This window comes from Excalfactoria chinensis, chromosome 4, assembly GCF_039878825.1.
Source record: "Excalfactoria chinensis isolate bCotChi1 chromosome 4, bCotChi1.hap2, whole genome shotgun sequence".
Lineage (NCBI taxonomy): Eukaryota > Metazoa > Chordata > Aves > Galliformes > Phasianidae > Excalfactoria > Excalfactoria chinensis.
The window spans coordinates 85330484-85346732 of record NC_092828.1 but is presented as its reverse complement, the minus strand read 5'-3'; the positions used below and the strand labels follow the sequence as shown (position 1 = coordinate 85346732).

Here is a 16249-nt window from a genome sequence, read left to right as displayed (position 1 = left end):
TTCCCCCTGAGAAGTGCTCTAAAGCTCCTAAGGAGATCTCACAGACCTGCGGCTCGCTGCTGCTGCTAAAGCAAACCCCAGGCATACAACAGCAAAAGGAAAAATAACTGTGCTCACAGGAATCAAAGCAGCCCCTGGCCGGTACACAGAAATAAAGATGTTCTTTACCTGCAGTTATAGGTCCTGATTTCCTTGTTATCCCTTTTGCACTTTACTGCCACGAAGATCATGGTGACAAAAAGAATGGCCGCAATAGACCCCAGGGCAATAATGAAAATCAGGGAGAGGTTAACAGATCCTATGGACTCCTGGGCATCCAGGGCTGGGGACAGGTAGATCAAAATCAAGGCAGAGGCCGACAGGGATGTTTTTCCATGGTCATGAGCCACCACGATCAGCTCGTAGGCTGTCTTGGCATTCTCCCCAAAGGCTCTGGTGGTCCTTATCTCTCCATTGACCTGGTCTATCTCAAAAAATCCTCTGTCTCCTTCCACCATTTCATAGGAAAGCCTGCCATTTTCACCCTCATCATAGTCATCTGCCTTGACCACTGTCACCAAGTAGCCAACCCCTGCGTTCCGGGGGATGTACACCTCCGCGGTCCCATTGACCAGCGGTGGGGCCGTGATCACCGGGGTGTTGTCGTTGACGTCCAGGACGATCACCCTGACAGTGGCATTGCTCTGCAGAGAGGGATTGCCCCCGTCTTTCGCCAAGACTTTGAATTCAAAGGCCTTGGTCTGTTCGTGATTGAAGGACCTCAAAGCATAGATATCTCCAGAGTTGGGGTTGATGGAGACATAGGTGAAGACAGGCATGTCCCTGACTTGGGAGGGCACGATCTGGTAGGAGACGCTGCCATTGAGGCCCAGATCAGGGTCCCTTGCTGAGACAGAGAGGAGATAGGCCCCCGGGGTGTTGTTCTCCTGCACGATGACCTGGTAGTAGGGCTTGGAAAAGTGAGGGTGGTTGTCATTCTCGTCGGTGATCTTGACAGTGAAGGACTTGGTAGCCTGCAAGGAGGGGACACCGTTGTCCTTGGCCTGGATGGTGAGGTTGTACTGGTCCCTTTGCTCACGGTCCAGACGCCCATCCACCAGGATGGTGGAGAAGCTCTCATACTCCTGCAGCCGGAAGGGCACGTTGCCCAGCAGCTTGCACTGCACACGTCCATTGGCCCCCGAGTCACGGTCTGAGACCCGCACCAGGGCAATGACGTACCCCGGAGGGGCGTTCTCGCTCACCTCCACCAACTCACTGTTGACAGAGAGAAGGTTGATGAGGGGAGGGTTGTCGTTGGCGTCCTGCACGCTGATGGTCACTTTGCAGTGGGCAGGGATGGAGTTAGGTCCCAAGTCCTTGGCCTGCACATCCAGCTCGTATACGTGTCCCTCCTCATAGTCAATGGCACCACTGACTGTGATGAGGCCACTCTGCGGGTCGATCTGGAAGAGCTCTCGAGCCCGGTCGGAGACATAGCTGTGGAAAGAGTAGAGCACCTGCCCATTGGTCCCCTCATCGGGGTCAGAGGCGTTGAGGCGGATGACTGGTGTGCCCGGTGGGGCATTTTCAGGCACGCTGACAGTGTAGGCCGGTTCCTCGAAGAGTGGGTTGTTGTCATTGGAGTCGATGACGCGGATGCTAAGCTCCACTGTGCCAAAGTTGGGCGGGTCGCCGCCATCCAGCGCCGTGATCACGTAACTGTAGTGGGACTGGGTCTCACGGTCCAGGCTCTTCTCTACCACCAACTCAGCAAAGCGAGAGCCATCTCCCCGTGTTTTGGTCTCCAGCCCAAAGAGGTCATTGGGGGTGATCTGATAGCTCTGCACCCCAAAGCTGCCCGAGTCTGGGTCATAGGCACTCTCCAATGGGACGCGGGTGCCGGGGCTGGCAGTCTCTGAGATCTCCAGCTCGATCTGGTCAGTGGGGAAGCTGGGCGCGTTGTCGTTGAGGTCCTTGATCTCCAGCTTGATCACGCAGATCTCCATGGAGCTGGACATCACCTCCAGCGAGATGACGCACTTGGGGCTCTGCCGGCACAGCAGGTCCCGGTCGATCTTCTGCTTGGTGACCAGCAGCCCCGACCCGGGGTTGATGTCCACCAGGTGTGGGGCCGAGTTGGAGACCACTCGGAAGGCGGTGGGCTGCCGGGGGTCTATCACGAAGCCGGCGTCCCGCGCGTCCTTGGCGACGTTGGCGATCACGGTGCCGGCCCGCTGCTCCTCCTCCACCGAGTACTTGAGGTTGACGAGGGCGCCGGCGCCGGCCCAAAGCAAGGCGGCCCCCAGCAGCGCCGGGAGAGCCCCCATCGCCGCGCCCGCCCCCTCCGGCCGCCGCGTCGCGCCCCGACGGCCGCTCGCCTCAGGGGCCGCCCGTCCGCATGCGGGCAGCTCCCGGCGGAGCGCCCCGGCGGCGGCGGCGGGCGGGAGCGGGCACCGGAGCCGCGGGCACCAGAGCCGCGGTCCCCAACACGTCCACGCCAACGCCGCCCGCTCAGCAGCTCGGAGCCGGCGGTGCAGAGGACGGGCCGGACATGGCGAGCGGGAACGGGAAGCGGAGCCGCTGCCGAGCCGAGCCGAGCCCGATCCCGCTCCTGCCGGCGCTCGCTGCGGCGGCCGCACGCCACTGCCCGCAGTCCGGAGCGCCGGCGGGCGGCGCGGGGGCGGGCGGCGCGGGGGCGGGAAACGGAGCGGCGCGTCCAATGGGCGCGAGGGGGCGGGGCGAGCGCGGCGCTCTTCCACCAATGGGAGCGCTCCGAGCCGCGCTGCCGACCGGGGGGCGGGGCCGAGGCGGGGCCTGCGGAGCGGCGCGGTCGGGAGCGGAGCTGCGCCCAGCCGGGAGCCGCCGGGTGCGGCACGAGTCGGTCCGGAGCAACGAGCGCGTTTGGAGGCGCCGCGGCACCGCGGGAAGCGGCGCTGCCGGGCTGCAACCTGCGGCTCCCGCGCGGGCGGCGCGCACAGCTCGCTGCTGCTCTTTAATTGCCTGCGGAAGGCGGCGAGCTGCTGCTGCTGCTGCTGCTGCTGCCGGGCGCGTAGGGAACGAACTTCGGAGCGCCGCTCCGTGCCTCGGGTCGCCCCCTACGGCTGCGGGCAGCGGCACCCGGCCCTGCCGGGAGCGGCTCCGGAGCTTTTAGCTGCGAAGTTGTAGCCAAGAGGATCCCGGGGGGTTGAAAACACACCGATAATAACAATTAAAGGCGGGCCGGGTGCTGGCGCTTCTCTGCGGCAAACCGCCCCGGGAAGCCGCGGGTCGATAGCGGCCGGGCGGCGCCGGGAAGGGCTGCGGGTCGGGGCCGGCGGGGGGGGGGAGCGGCTGAGCCCCCGGGGCAGCGCGGAGCCGGAGCGCCGTCGGGGCCCGCGCGGCTTCGCAGGCACAATGGCGCCACCTTGCGGGCACAGCGGGTACGGCAGCGACAGCGGGCACCGCGCGGGGGGCAGCAGCCCGGTCCGTGACAGCGGCATCCCCCGGGGGTCTCATCCCCCCCGACAGCCCCGGGGACACCGTCGTGGGGACAATCCCGCCTCGGGTGGCCGCGGATAACGGTGGCGTTCGTGCTCCTGCCGTGTGTCCTACGGGATTCCCGCACCTGGAGACAGGGAGGCAGCAGGTGGGGAAGGGGCGGGTGGGGACACTGCTGCAGCGCTCGTGTCGCCTTCCTCGGAACGATTGATTCTGATGGCTTGAAGTGTGCCACGCGGATCGGAAACCGGCTGAAGGCTCATAAACAAAGGGTAATTAGAAACAGGGGGAGGTGGTGATGGGGTACTGCTGGGATCTAGGTTAGGTCTGCTCTCATTTAATACCCTCGTTAATGACCTGGAAAGAGGGAGTAAACTGCGCATTAATGAACTTGGCAGATGATGCTGTGCTGGGAGGTGCCTCGAGCTCCAGCAGGCGTGGAAAATTAACACGGAAGAGCCCAGCAAGATTGGAAACATGGGCAGGAAACAGCAAAACGAGGTGGGCGCTGAGAACTCGGCTGTGAATGACCAGAGATGGAGGTGCACGGCTGGGGGAGATGAGGATGCTGAGACCCCCCAGGTGAGGTGGATGTAGAACTGTCTTTGGCAACAGGTTGGAGGTAATGATCAAAGGCACGGACTGAGCAAGGTCAGAAGGAAGGCTCAAAGGTTCAAATAAATCTATGTACCTATATGTATATTTATATTGCTTGGGTAAGAGCTGTATGTCAGGAGGCAAACAGAGCCTTATAGAAGTTGTTTGGTGTAGAGAGGGAGGGAGGGAAGGAATTATTTAACACGGGGCAAGGGGCATCACCAAGAGGGATGATGGGAAATGAAAGAATGGAGCATTGAGGTGGAATGTCACAAGGGAAAAAAAAAATCTCCTCTGCTGACAGTGGGAATTATGGAGCTGCGACGTATTTCCCCGGAGGGAGAAAGTTGTGCAGCGAAGATATGGAAAGCAGAGGGAATCAGGTGAGCACAAAGGGGACGCGAGGAGGAGCAGGGGCTGGGCAGGGACCCACCTCCTTTTCCAGCTCTTTTTCTGCTGAAATATTTCCTTCTTGAGTCTGAGAGTTTTATTTATTGCCTGCGTGTCTTTCTGCTGCTGCGATAAAGGAAACTGCTGATGTGATGGAGGCACCAGGCAGGTGGGCAAAGGCTCTGAGATCTGAACAGATTCCCCTCCGTTTGGCAATGAAGAGGGGCAGGGGGTGGGCGCAGCGATGGGCTCATGGCCGGGCTACTTCCTGACCCCACTCCGCATCCCCTGCCCCGCGGGAGGGCCGAGTGCTGTCACCAACGTGGATTAATGGCCGTGGTATCAGCACAGATGGATGGCCGGGGTGAGGAGAAAACATCGCGTCCCAGGGAACTCAAGTAGGCACATTAATAAAGATGCCACACGTTGGCTTGGAAATCTGAACGCTTCACTCTGCTCCTTGCAACACAATGAGCCCAGCGCTCCCACCACTCTGTGATCCCAGAGAGGACGGCCGGCACGGTGCTGCCTGCCCCATCCGATCCTCCTGCCCCCACTTGGCCAGGCCCCATGTGCAGGTCGAGGCTGAGCCCCCAGCAGCTGGTGGGGAGCTGGAGCCATCCCTGCTGGCACCTCACACCGAAGGTGGTGCTGCTACTCCTGCCCATGCTGTACGATAAGGAAAGCTGTAATTAAAGCACACGGCGCAGCTCGCAGCCCTTTGTTTGAGCCCGAATGCGAATGGCACCTTCCCAGCCCAGCACCCATTGCTGTCTCTCTTCTACCCATCAGAAATACACCTCTGCGTTTGAGCCATGGGTCCTTGAAGCCACGGGTGTCAGCTGCCAGCCCGGGGGGCCATTAAACTTCCATGGGTGGAGGGATGAGGCCACGTGTGGGGAGAGGCTGCGGGGAGACCCCGCACACAAAACGCTCCAAATTCATTTGAAACATCAAAGAGAAACTTTATCAGTTTTAATTCTTCTTTTTTCAGGGCCGTCCTTTTTAATTCCACAGGTAACGTTGGTGAAGTGTTGTTTTTCTCCTTTCTGGCACTTTTTCCTTTCAGCTGCTCAGAGAAAGGAAATAAATGATGTAGGTTTATTTATTTATTTATTTATTTTTCCTTTCTTTGCTTATCCAGTTCTGCAAAACTTGAAAGCTTTTCAACGCATCCGGGTGTCAGAGTTACGGTGTAGGTCTGTGCTTTGTTTTCTTTCCCCTAGCAATGTTTCTAATATCACAGCCAACGAGAGGGAAGAAAAAAACCACTGCAGCAGAGAGAGATGAAATGGGAAAACTCAGAGCAAAGCGCCTCGGCCATTGAGCCACCATTGGTGCGGGGAGAGGTGGCAGAGCCAAAGGGCAGCGGCACAGCTCTGGGGGATTCGATCCGCTCCTATCGCTCGATAGTTTAATTCGCTTCCACCGATGCAGCATCTTTTATCAAAGATTCCATAATGCTGAATAATCACGAAGCGCATCATGCAGAGCGCCAGACAGGCAGCTCTAATCTGATTTAGAGCCTATATTAAAATAGTGGCAGGTGCAGGGCTGAGCTCTGCACTGAGCTTGGCCCAGGGGAAGCGCACCGGATCCCTCCCGGGTGCACGGCCCGCAGCGTGGTGTAGTGCTGGGGGTGCAGAGAGGGTCTGGGGGGGCGGGGAGGGAACAGCAGAGCTGGGGGCCCTGGGGCAGTGTGGTGCTCAGGCAAAAGGCCACCGTGCCCTGGAGCCTCTTCCATTTGGGAAGGTGAAGGCAGTTCGGCACACAGAGCTGGACCCAGAGTGGGGCTGAGCAGTGCCACCAGGCTGCTTGGCCACCCATCACCCCCACATCCCTCCTGCCCCCCAACATCGCGGCACGGCAGCACACCTGTGGGAAGCGTGTGCTCCGGCTGAATATCTCCCCTGCAATCAATTGCAGCGTATAAACCCATCAACCAGGATAACCTTGTGATCAAATGGCCAACAGAGAAAAGTGCTTAATATTATCCACTCCAGATAATGAGCTGCATTTCCAGTGCAGGCCCCAAACACACATCACCGCGCACTAAATGCCATGCAATTGCCTGAACAACAAGTTAAGCAAAGATTAAAAGCACGGAGAGGAGAGGGAGGGGAGCAAAACGAGCACAGTGACATTGCAGTCGGTGCCATCGGCACACAGCGGAGTGCTGCTGTGCATCCCAGCTGTGAGCTGGACCCAAAAGCCAGGGAACAGAGCCCCCCAGAGAAGGGCGGTGATGTGCAGGATGTACTCAGAGCTTCACCCTGCATTGCCCCATGGCTGATGCACACAGGGCAGCACCCTGCGCAGCAGCTCCAGCAGGAGCCTCAAAATCGTTGTAAACATGATGAAATCCCTTATTCTGCATTTTTTTCTCGTCGCCCCTCTTCGTCCTGGATCGCTCCATAGTCTGCTGCTGACCCTGTAGGATGGGAAATAGATTGTGCTGCCTCCTTCCCTCCAGCCAAAATTAGATACCTGGCACTGGTGGAGTGCTGACAGCTCCCAAATGTTCTCTTGCTTTTTACCTGGAGACAGTCCCAGCAACGGGCAGGAGGCAGCACTGCTGGGACAGTGCCACCGCAGCACCCAGAGCCAAGGGACGGTTGTAGAGACACACTGTGTCCCCAGCTCTGGCACAATAGTGTCACCAGTTTCTGTCCTTCCAAGCAGGACGCAGCCAGGAGCTGGCAGTGGCACCTGAGCCCATCTGACCCTTGGGAATAAGGGGAAGAAATTGGCTGTCCGTGCACTCAGCCACCAACATCACTGTCTGCAGATGCTGATGTACCTTCTGACCTGAGGCTGAAGGTAGAAAGGAGTCCAGCCAGATGCATCGTTTGGATCAGGCTGAGAATTACTTATGCAGTAGTTTATTAACCATAATGGATAGCCGTGCCTGGTAGAATGAGCGATCATCTTGTTTGAGGGTCTGCTCCTGTATCACAAGGTCTAATTGCCAATGCTGCAAACTTCCCTCACTGACCCGCTGGCCAAAACATTTTGTAGAAGAAGAGGTGCCCAGGACAAAAGAGCACGAATCAGATGGGAAGAGCCTTTGTTTCCTCTCCTGAACAGAACAGGAGGTAGCAGCGTGCTGCATCCCACAGCCCCTAACAGCACTCAGAGCACCCGAGCTCCGCATCCAGCCCAGCCTCTTCCCAGGGACAGCGTTCTGCTGAGGTAAATGGGCCCTGGCTAATGGAAGGAAATAGAGGGAAAAGTAATTTACATCACGGCTATATTTATTCTGTACTCTGCTATTTTGTGATCATCTATAATTTTAATCTATTAACAGTAGGGGATGCGTCTGTTCTCCGGGTTTGTCTTGTTTATAGGTGATGCGATCGCCTATAGGGGATCATTCAGGGGCATTCGTGGAAATGGAGTGTTTCCCCTACAAACAAGAGGGGAGGCACGTTGGGAGATGTGGCATCACCCGAAGGAGCTGCATTAAAACACTCAGGAGCAGCAGTGTGCCACTTGCACAAGGACGGGGCACCACAGCAATCGCTGCTGCCCCACTCAGAGAGCAGAGAGGGACGGAGCAGGAATCTCCCTTCACCCCAGTGCACCACGTGAGTACCACACTGAAAGGGAAAAGCAGCATGTAGCCTTGCTGCCCCTGCCCTGCACCACCAAAGCCAGCAGAAGGCCTCTGTCCCCCAGGGGGACATTTCCTGCCTGCATGTGTGGAAGCGCGATGCTCTGGCTCGGATCTGGCAGCGCCTATCTGCAGAAATCACAGCCACCAGCAGCTCAGCCTGCAGGGTTGGCTGCTGCCAGCACGAATGTATGGAGATTGTCATGGCTTAGGGCACAAACCTGAGCTCCAGCAGCCGCCGGAGCTATTTTAGGTATTCTGCATATTTGCAGCAAATGGTTCGTGGGATACGTTTATCCCTCTTTCTGTTCATTAATAAACTTCAAACCTACTTTGATTATTTTCCCTTCCTATTTGCACAGTATCTGAGATTGCAGAGGGCTGCTTTAATGGGGCTGTTTTGGCACAGGGGCTGTCAGCATTCAGGGACATCGCTGGCCCCGCTGCGGCCCCAGCGCTCAGCAGGATGGAACCTGGCAGGACGTCAGGCTCTGAGACCTCCTCTTTCTGCAGGCTTTTCCACAAGCAGGCTTTTCTCCAGATGCAGAAGCGCTTGCTGAGAGCAATTTAAAAGGGTTTGCAAACACCAGCATGGTTCTTATTGAAACAAATATCCACCAATCTGCGCTGTGCTCAGAGACCATGAGCTCCAAGCAAAAAATAACCCCATCTCCGCAGCTGCTCAGGACACAGTGCCATGGCACGGGCAGCGTGGCCACATCCCCTGCTGTGGGTCCGGGAGGGCTGTGGGTGCTCCCCACCTTTGCCAGGGCTGCTGCAGCCCGCACGGCCCAGACCTGCTGCCACGTTGGGGTGTTTCACATCCATCGCACAGGAGCGGTTATTTCAGGAGCCGCACGGTGATGGATAGTTCGATGCGAGGAAAGGCCATTACACACTATAAAAAGCTGCAGTCTTCCTGCTTGCTCTGTGCTCTGTGACAAACCATCTGCTTTGCCCGCACCTCCCTTTGTTTATCCTGCTCAGCTCAGCCGAAATTAAAATTGACAAAAGCAATTTCTCCCGATCAGGTCGGAGCGATAAGGAGAACTGCTGCCGTGCACTGCCATAGAAACCCGCACTGCGTCCTCCTCCTGGGGAGCCAGGTGCCCGGCTGCAGGGCACCCCGTAATGCCCAGTGGTGTCAGCGGGGTGCTGGTGCTGCCAGCAGCCCTGTTTCCACATCCCGTATCCCCGCAGAGCTCGGGCATGGGGAGCAGCGCTTTCATCTCCCTGCCTCCAATCTCAGCACACATTAACAGCACTAGGCCTCTTTTCTCCAAGATGCAGGAGCAGCTGCTTGAGTCTCCACTGAATTAAGCTAAGGACAGGTTTTACGTTTTGAAGAGAGAGCTTTGGGGTCTGTTTTTTTTCTTTATATATATATATATATACATATTAGAATAAAGACATCAGAAAAACATCAAGCTGTGAGACGTGCCATTTTCCCTGTGCTGGGTATAACTCAGGAATAGCTGAATAAAACTGCAGTACTTGCGCCTGCCAAATTCCCCAGTGGGCTGAGTAAAGGCTGGAGAAATTCCACCCAGAAGGTAATTGCTTTTTGTTCCTGAACTTATTAGAGTTGCAAGAGGGCCCTGCAGCAGAAGCCCCTTGACTGGCACACGTGGGTTCTGCTGCTCGCTCCCTTGGATGAGCTGGATCCCAATGCCATGGGCTGCAGAGCTGGTGTCTATGGGCAATGCAGCAAAGGGAGGGGACATGCTGTGTCCTCCTCTGCTCCAGACTGAACAACCCCAGTTCCCTCCGCTGCTCCCCACCAGGCTGGTGCTCCAAACCCCTTGCAGCTCCATTGCCCATCTCTGCACGCACCCCACAGCGCCCCAATGTCTTTCTCATAGTGAGGGGCCCATTTCTGAGCACAGCACTGAGTTGTGGCATCAGCAGAGCTGAGTATAGAGGGATGGCCACCTCCTGCTCCTGCTGGATGCACTATTGCTGATATGAGTCAGGAGGCCATTGGCCCTCTCGACCACCTGGGCACACCACTGGCTCACATTCAGCCAATTCCTCTCCCTTCCGTCCAAGCCATGGGCTGCTAGCTTCTCCAGAACACTCTGAGAGATAGTCACAGGCCTTACTAAAGTTCAGGTAGGCTACATCCACAGCACTGATCCCCAGACAGAATTCTGCTCTTCCTACCAGACCTCATGGGAACGCTGCCTCCCTGCAGGTAGAGCAGGGCACTGCAGCCCTGGGAAGGGGACCCAAGGGGACCATGCCCAGCTTGATCACATTACACATCACAGAGCAGCAGATAACGCAGATAAGCCCCTTCACAGCGAGTAGGAACCGGTGTGATGACACGGAGACATTGATCGAGCTCCTCTGGATTTGCACAGGATATGTTACATCAGAATCTGGATCTGCTCCTGGGTTTGCCCAGGATCAGTGAGATTAGATCTGGATCAATTCTGGGCTTAGCGGGGCTGAGCAAGATTACAGCACAGCTCAGCCTCAACATCGATCGCACCATTTGTCACTCCCACACCCGGGAGGGAGCCTGCACACAGAACTGGGAGTGATGCTCAATGCCACTCGCTCAACGTCTGCTGGCATTGGCCAATGCAACGTGACATCCTTGTGTCTGTATGGGGACGTGGCTTCATCTAGACCTCGCTGAGTTTCCCTGCGATTTCGGAGGGTTGGATGATAATAACCAGTTGCTTTGGTGTGAGCTGTTGTATCATTATTGCTGCCTGAAAGCATCCGTGAAACGCGGGACATCGTGAACCCTCCAGCAGCCGCAGGGCTCACAGCACTGCACAGGGCAGAGCTCTGCTGCTGCCTGAATCCCACTCCTCCTCGGGGAGATGCGAGCAGGAACCTCTGCAATATTGCAACTGTATCAGCACAGGCAGAGACGACCAAATTAATGAAACATCGCTGCTCAAAGGTGGAGCAGGGCAGGATATTGCCCTGACAATATCCTAGGCAGCTAGCAGAGCGCAGCCATGTATCCCAGCCTTCCACTCCTGTCTTCTTGCTTCCATCAGATACATCACCGGGGCACAGTGCGAGAGACCCAAGGACACTGATGGGGGGGCACAAGGGCAGTGAGTACTGAGGGAGCACCCCCAGAGCCCTTCACCCTGGCTTCTGAGCAAGGCCAAGGGCTGGGTGCCTCCTGCCCAGCACCTCAGCAGTCCCCAAGGAGCTCAGCACAGTTTCTGCAAGCAGCTTCGGAGCACGATTCCCTCCCCCTCAACTCGTCCCCATAAATATGTTTCTGTTAATGCAATTTGCTCTCACATCGAGCAGCATCAAACGCAGCAGATGCCAAGCAAATATGAAAGATATAAAACAAGCGGCTCAAGCCCCTTGGTGGCAGTTGGGAGAGGTGCCTGCAAGCACCTGCACATTGCAGAGGGCAAGCAATTCCCCCAGCCCACGGGACGCAGATGAGGCACGCTCACGACTGGGAGCAAATAACACAGGGACAAAGGGCTAAATCACATTTGTACAACCTCCTCCTCCGTATTTCTCTGCATTATTTAAGAGAAAACATGTTCTTTTCCAGCCTTCATTCTTTTCCTCTTCTACGAGGTTCTTGCTGGTGGAAAAGCTAAGTCAGACCCTGCCAGCCCAGCACGGAGCAGCATGAAGCCATGCTCTGGTCTGATCCCAACTGGCAGAGTCCCCCCGATCCCTGCAGTGGCACAGACCAGACCAAGAACAGCACCGACCCGGGCTCAACAGAGCTGACAGCTGTAACAGACCGAGAGCTCAGAGCCAAGCATTCGTGGCTTTGAAATGCAGATCCAGATCCAAACTGGGGGACTTTGGGAAACAGCAGAGCTTGGTGCTGGCCAGAGATCAGACGTGCTTGTGATCATATTGAATAGCATCGCCACCTGGGACTTCCTAAGCACACCCAAGCAGCCCACAGTTGTCCCTCACCACCGCACTCCAGGAGCAGCACTCCTTTCCCAGCAAAGTCACTCCTTGGATGCACAGGGAGGGGGCTGGAGTGGCTGTGGGGCAGCCCCACATGCGGCCAACCAAGCTGGGGGCATCAGGGCAGGGAGGGGACACTGCTCTCCACAACAGGGCAGGAGATGGGAGCAGACAGCAGAGTGCTGATGTGCATCTCTATTGGAAAATCTGCCCCTGCAGAGCTCAATTGATTTTTTTAAATTAATCTATTTACAGCAGTTTGAGTTGAGCTAGCTTTAGGTGCTGGTTAAGCTGCTTTCCCAGCGCCTCACGTTCGGCATTTGCATGGTGGGATTAAGGCAGATGGGGAACTGAAAAAGCCAGAGGAGCGCCTCTGGGTGCTGCTGGCTCATGGCTACGTGTCCAGCATAGGGCTGAGTCCTGGCGGGGTCGTGCCTCCCCATCCTGATGCCTAAAGTGTCATCACACAGCTATGGGGGAGCAGCACAAGGGGACCCTGCAGGACCTCAGCAGCCTCCCCCAGAGGTCCTTCATGCTCTGGAAAAAGCGTAGTGGGGAGCATTTCTCCTCTCTGTCATTAACCTGACATAATGTCTCTCCTGCTGGCAGCTTTCAAGCTCAGCAGGTTTGTTATAAAATTCATTACCAGATATTGCAATCACAGTCACCTTTATTGGGCTCTGCATTTACAATAATTAGGCCAATAAACACTGATTTATAAAAATGACAAACAGGAACTCCCAGTAAGCAAGAAAAATGTGCTTTCTTTAGGGAGGACAGAAGCACACACGTGCAGAACCTGATCCCTGCAGCTGACTTCTCCCAGGAATCCCCACACACTGGGCCAAGGGGCACAAACCCAAATCCCAGTGTTCAGCTTCACGCAGCTTGCAGCCAGCCCACCTCATCTACACACGTCAGAGCCCCCTCCATTTCCAAGCTCCCAGTCATCTCTCACCAGTTCTTGCTGTCCCATGTGCCCAAACTTCCCTACCCATGATAACAACCCTCTGAGCCAAGCAGAGCCCCCGCAGCCCCCACCCCACTCCCTGTATACACCCAGCAGGAGCAGCTGGTGCTGGAAGCAGACAGAGCTGCAGGGGTTTGCTACAGGAAAGGAGCAGGCTGGTTGTCCCCTGCAGCTCAGGCTGCCCAGGGTCTGAAGCAGCGCTGAACATCTAGTAGAACAGAGGTATGAAACTGTCATAGAGCCATGGAATGACTTGGGTTGGAAGGGACCTTTAAGATCATTGAGCTCCAAGCCCCCTGCTGCGGGCAAGGCTGCCACACACCAGATCAGGCTGCCCGGAACACCATCCACACAGTAATAAACCAGCATTTGGATGAAGTTCTTCCATCCTGTTAATAACTTCTGTCGATGAGGGAGCCGGCGTGGTGCCGAGACATGGGCTTTTCATGGGGTGAGTGAGGAGAGGCACGTGCTGATGGCAATCACTGAGCAGCTCCTTTGGAATGACCATCGTGAGCTCATCTGTCCCATCCCTCAGCAAGGGCTGTCAGCCCCCCCAGCATCCTCTGCAGCCAAGAGCAACACGCATGAAGCTCAAATCCCCGGGTGGTTTTGTCACTATGATTAAGTTCCTTAACTTGAATCAAGTGTGTCTCCGGAGTTTTCTACCACGCTGTGAACTTAAGATAAACAATGAATGATGAATAGGCCAATTACCGAAACCTCTCTCCAACAGGGCCCTGTGTGGCAGGTTGATAAGAGGAGATACGCGGCCTCTCATCTGCCCAAAGCTGCAGAGAATGGGATCGTTTGAAGCAGAAAGGGCTGGGAGCAATCAGCCCTGTGGCTAACAAGCTGTGTTAGTGGCACAGGGGAGACAAGACTACCCAATGCAAGAGGCACAGCCCTGTGGGGAGACCCCCGGCAGCCCCCAGGTGGTGGTGGCTGGAGGGCATGGGGTTCCTGAGGCTGCGTGCCATGGTGAGCACCACGAGCATCCCTGTCCCGTGGGGAACACGGTGATTTACGTACTGCCTGTGGAATTGCCCAATTAATTCACTATCCACATTAATATTATGGCTCATTTTTAACTTTACTGTCTCCATCGTTCCCGTTTAGTGCTGCTCCGAGATGCTGCCACTGACCTTAATGGGTTTTTCATTAGAACAAAGAGCACCCCATTCATCATGGTTCGTTTTTGGATGGAGGCTGCTGGCCGAGCTGCTCTGCTCCGGGGAGCTGCTCTCAGCGGTTCGGGGATGCTTTTATTCCTGCTTCTCACACTCATTTCTTGGTATGGCATTTCCAGGCACAGGGATTTCATGCAGCGCTCAAGCTGCACAGAGCTGTGAGAGATGGTTTGTTGGGCAAGCAGAAGCAAGAGGTGCAGAAAGGAAAGGAGACAATGCGCCTCTTATTGTCCTGTACAGAAATCAGATGCCTTTTAATTATTCCAAACGTTCTTCTGGGTATCAATTAGCCACACATTAATATCAGCCTTGCTTCTATTCCTCAGTTCACATCCGATTAAATTCCCCCCCATCATACAGACCGGTGCTCATTAGCTTCGAAGAAAATGAGTGGCTGCCCCCTCTTCATTGGCGCCGATGGGAGGTTTACACCAGAGCTGCTCGCTTATAGAAACCCTAATTGTCATCTTACAGCCATTGAATATTTTCACCCAAGAAGCTGTTTTGCTGCCACTGAACCCAGGATGTGGGGCTGGGCAGCACTACAGCTCCCTATGGAGAACGGAGGTGTGTGGGAGCCCCGTCCCTCTGCCTGCTCCTCACGTGTGATGATATTTATTGAGTTTTATTAACTTCCAGCCCTGGGAGGTTCTCACCTCTTCAAGTTAATTCAGCCGACTGACTCCTGCCGGAGTTGTGCTGATTGTCATTAAAAAACTTGACATTTACCTTACAACAGTAATAAAATAATAATGCCTAATTTGGTTTATGAGTGGTATTTGCAGTGTTTCCTGCGCCTGGAGTGGGGGATATTGTGAAGATGGCTGCGACGCGGATCAATTATGTCTGGTTAACGGCGCTGCTGTAATTCTTTCCTGTAATCATAACCGCCTTTCAGCAGAGCAGCTCCAAAGTTTTTCTCTGAAGCACTAATTCTGACAGGGGAGAAAATAAACAACAAAACAAAGAATGTTTTCAGTCCAAAACAGTTCCTCGGGTTTTCAGAACAAAAGCTTCCGAGGCGAAACTTCGCTGTGAAAAAGGCAGTGTGTGGAAGCAGAGCTGCGGTGGCTGCACGTATTTGCTGCACTCAGGTTTCCAAACTATTTCAGATGCTTTCAAAGGCTGGCTGCAATTTGCTGTCCATGAAAAAAAACAACTGATTTCCCCTCCCCGAATAACCTGCTGTCTCCCACTCATCAGTATCAGCCTCTCATGTTAAGACACCCGCATGCAAGGCTGGCAGCAGCTGCAGGGCCAGCAGCGGTCCTGGCATCACCAGCGCTGCCATTTCTTCCTCTGCTTCTCAGCAGAGCAAAAGCCGCCATGGGTTTTCAACGTGGCTTTTCTTCCTTTCAATGCAGTTTTAATTAGCGCATCCCCGCACTTGGGGTTTTTATTAGCACAGACAGCTTGGGAAAAGGGAGTGTGCCAGCTCCTCCGCACCAGGGAGCCGCTGTCCTGCTCAGAGCAGAGACTTTGCACAGCGATCCTGAAAGCCTTCCTCAAAATGGGTTCATTTCCACGAAGAGATGGGATGATTTCCACAAATGGAAATTGTTCTTAAGTACAAAAAAACATTTAGTCAGGAAATTCCAGGCTGGGCTGAACTGCAGGGTGATGCAGGAGCTGCACAAAGTGAGTGCGGGGTGCCAGGGCCCTCCGCAGGGAGAGCTCGGGTTCCTGCGGTGCTGGCAGGATGTGCACACATCTGCATGCACACGCAGGTCGGTGCACACAAATGCAAATGCGTACACGTGGATGTGTGTGCAGAAACTCGCACACGCACGGATGCCTGGGCACACCTGCACTGCTGCTGTGCCCATATCCATATCCCCACCGCCCCAGGAGCCCGGGGAGCCTTTGCACAGCCTGGGCACATCCAGGGTTGGATTGCAGGGGGAAAAGCAGGGAGCAGGGGCAGCTCTTGAAGGACAAGCCCCGGAGCCCTTAGCTGGCACTTCATAAGAGGCCCGATGGGCACCGTGCAGTGGAGGTGAGCGTGGGCTCGTCTCCAAACACATGGGAATCACCCGCAGCCTGCGAGCTGCCGACGTCCCCTCTGGCCCAGCCGTGTTCCTGTCCCAGCCCCGGGGCAGGCGGGCTGCGGGA

General features: G+C 55.7%; 1 protein-coding gene and 1 long non-coding RNA gene across 6 annotated transcripts in view; one reads left to right on the top strand and one right to left on the bottom strand.

Annotated features, from left to right (window-relative positions):
• PCDH19 (protocadherin 19) overlaps positions 1-2610 on the bottom strand; it is a 52580-nt gene extending 49970 nt beyond the window's left edge. The window contains exon 1 of the mRNA XM_072335399.1: positions 169-2610. Coding sequence (XP_072191500.1) covers positions 169-2309 — 2141 coding nt within the window. The 5' untranslated portion in view covers positions 2310-2610. The remainder of the gene's footprint in view (positions 1-168) is intronic.
• Positions 2611-3070: 460 nt separating this feature from the next.
• Positions 3071-5555, top strand: LOC140251951 (uncharacterized). Of its 5 annotated transcripts, none has more exons than XR_011903496.1 (4): positions 3071-3731; positions 3858-4041; positions 4361-4439; positions 4584-5555. It is a non-coding gene; the product is annotated as an uncharacterized lncRNA (long non-coding RNA). The 5 variants fall into 5 exon arrangements; XR_011903498.1 differs by having other exon boundaries at positions 3589-3731; positions 3858-3960; positions 4584-4847; XR_011903497.1 differs by having other exon boundaries at positions 3589-3960; positions 4584-4847.
• Positions 5556-16249: the final 10694 nt, after the last annotated feature.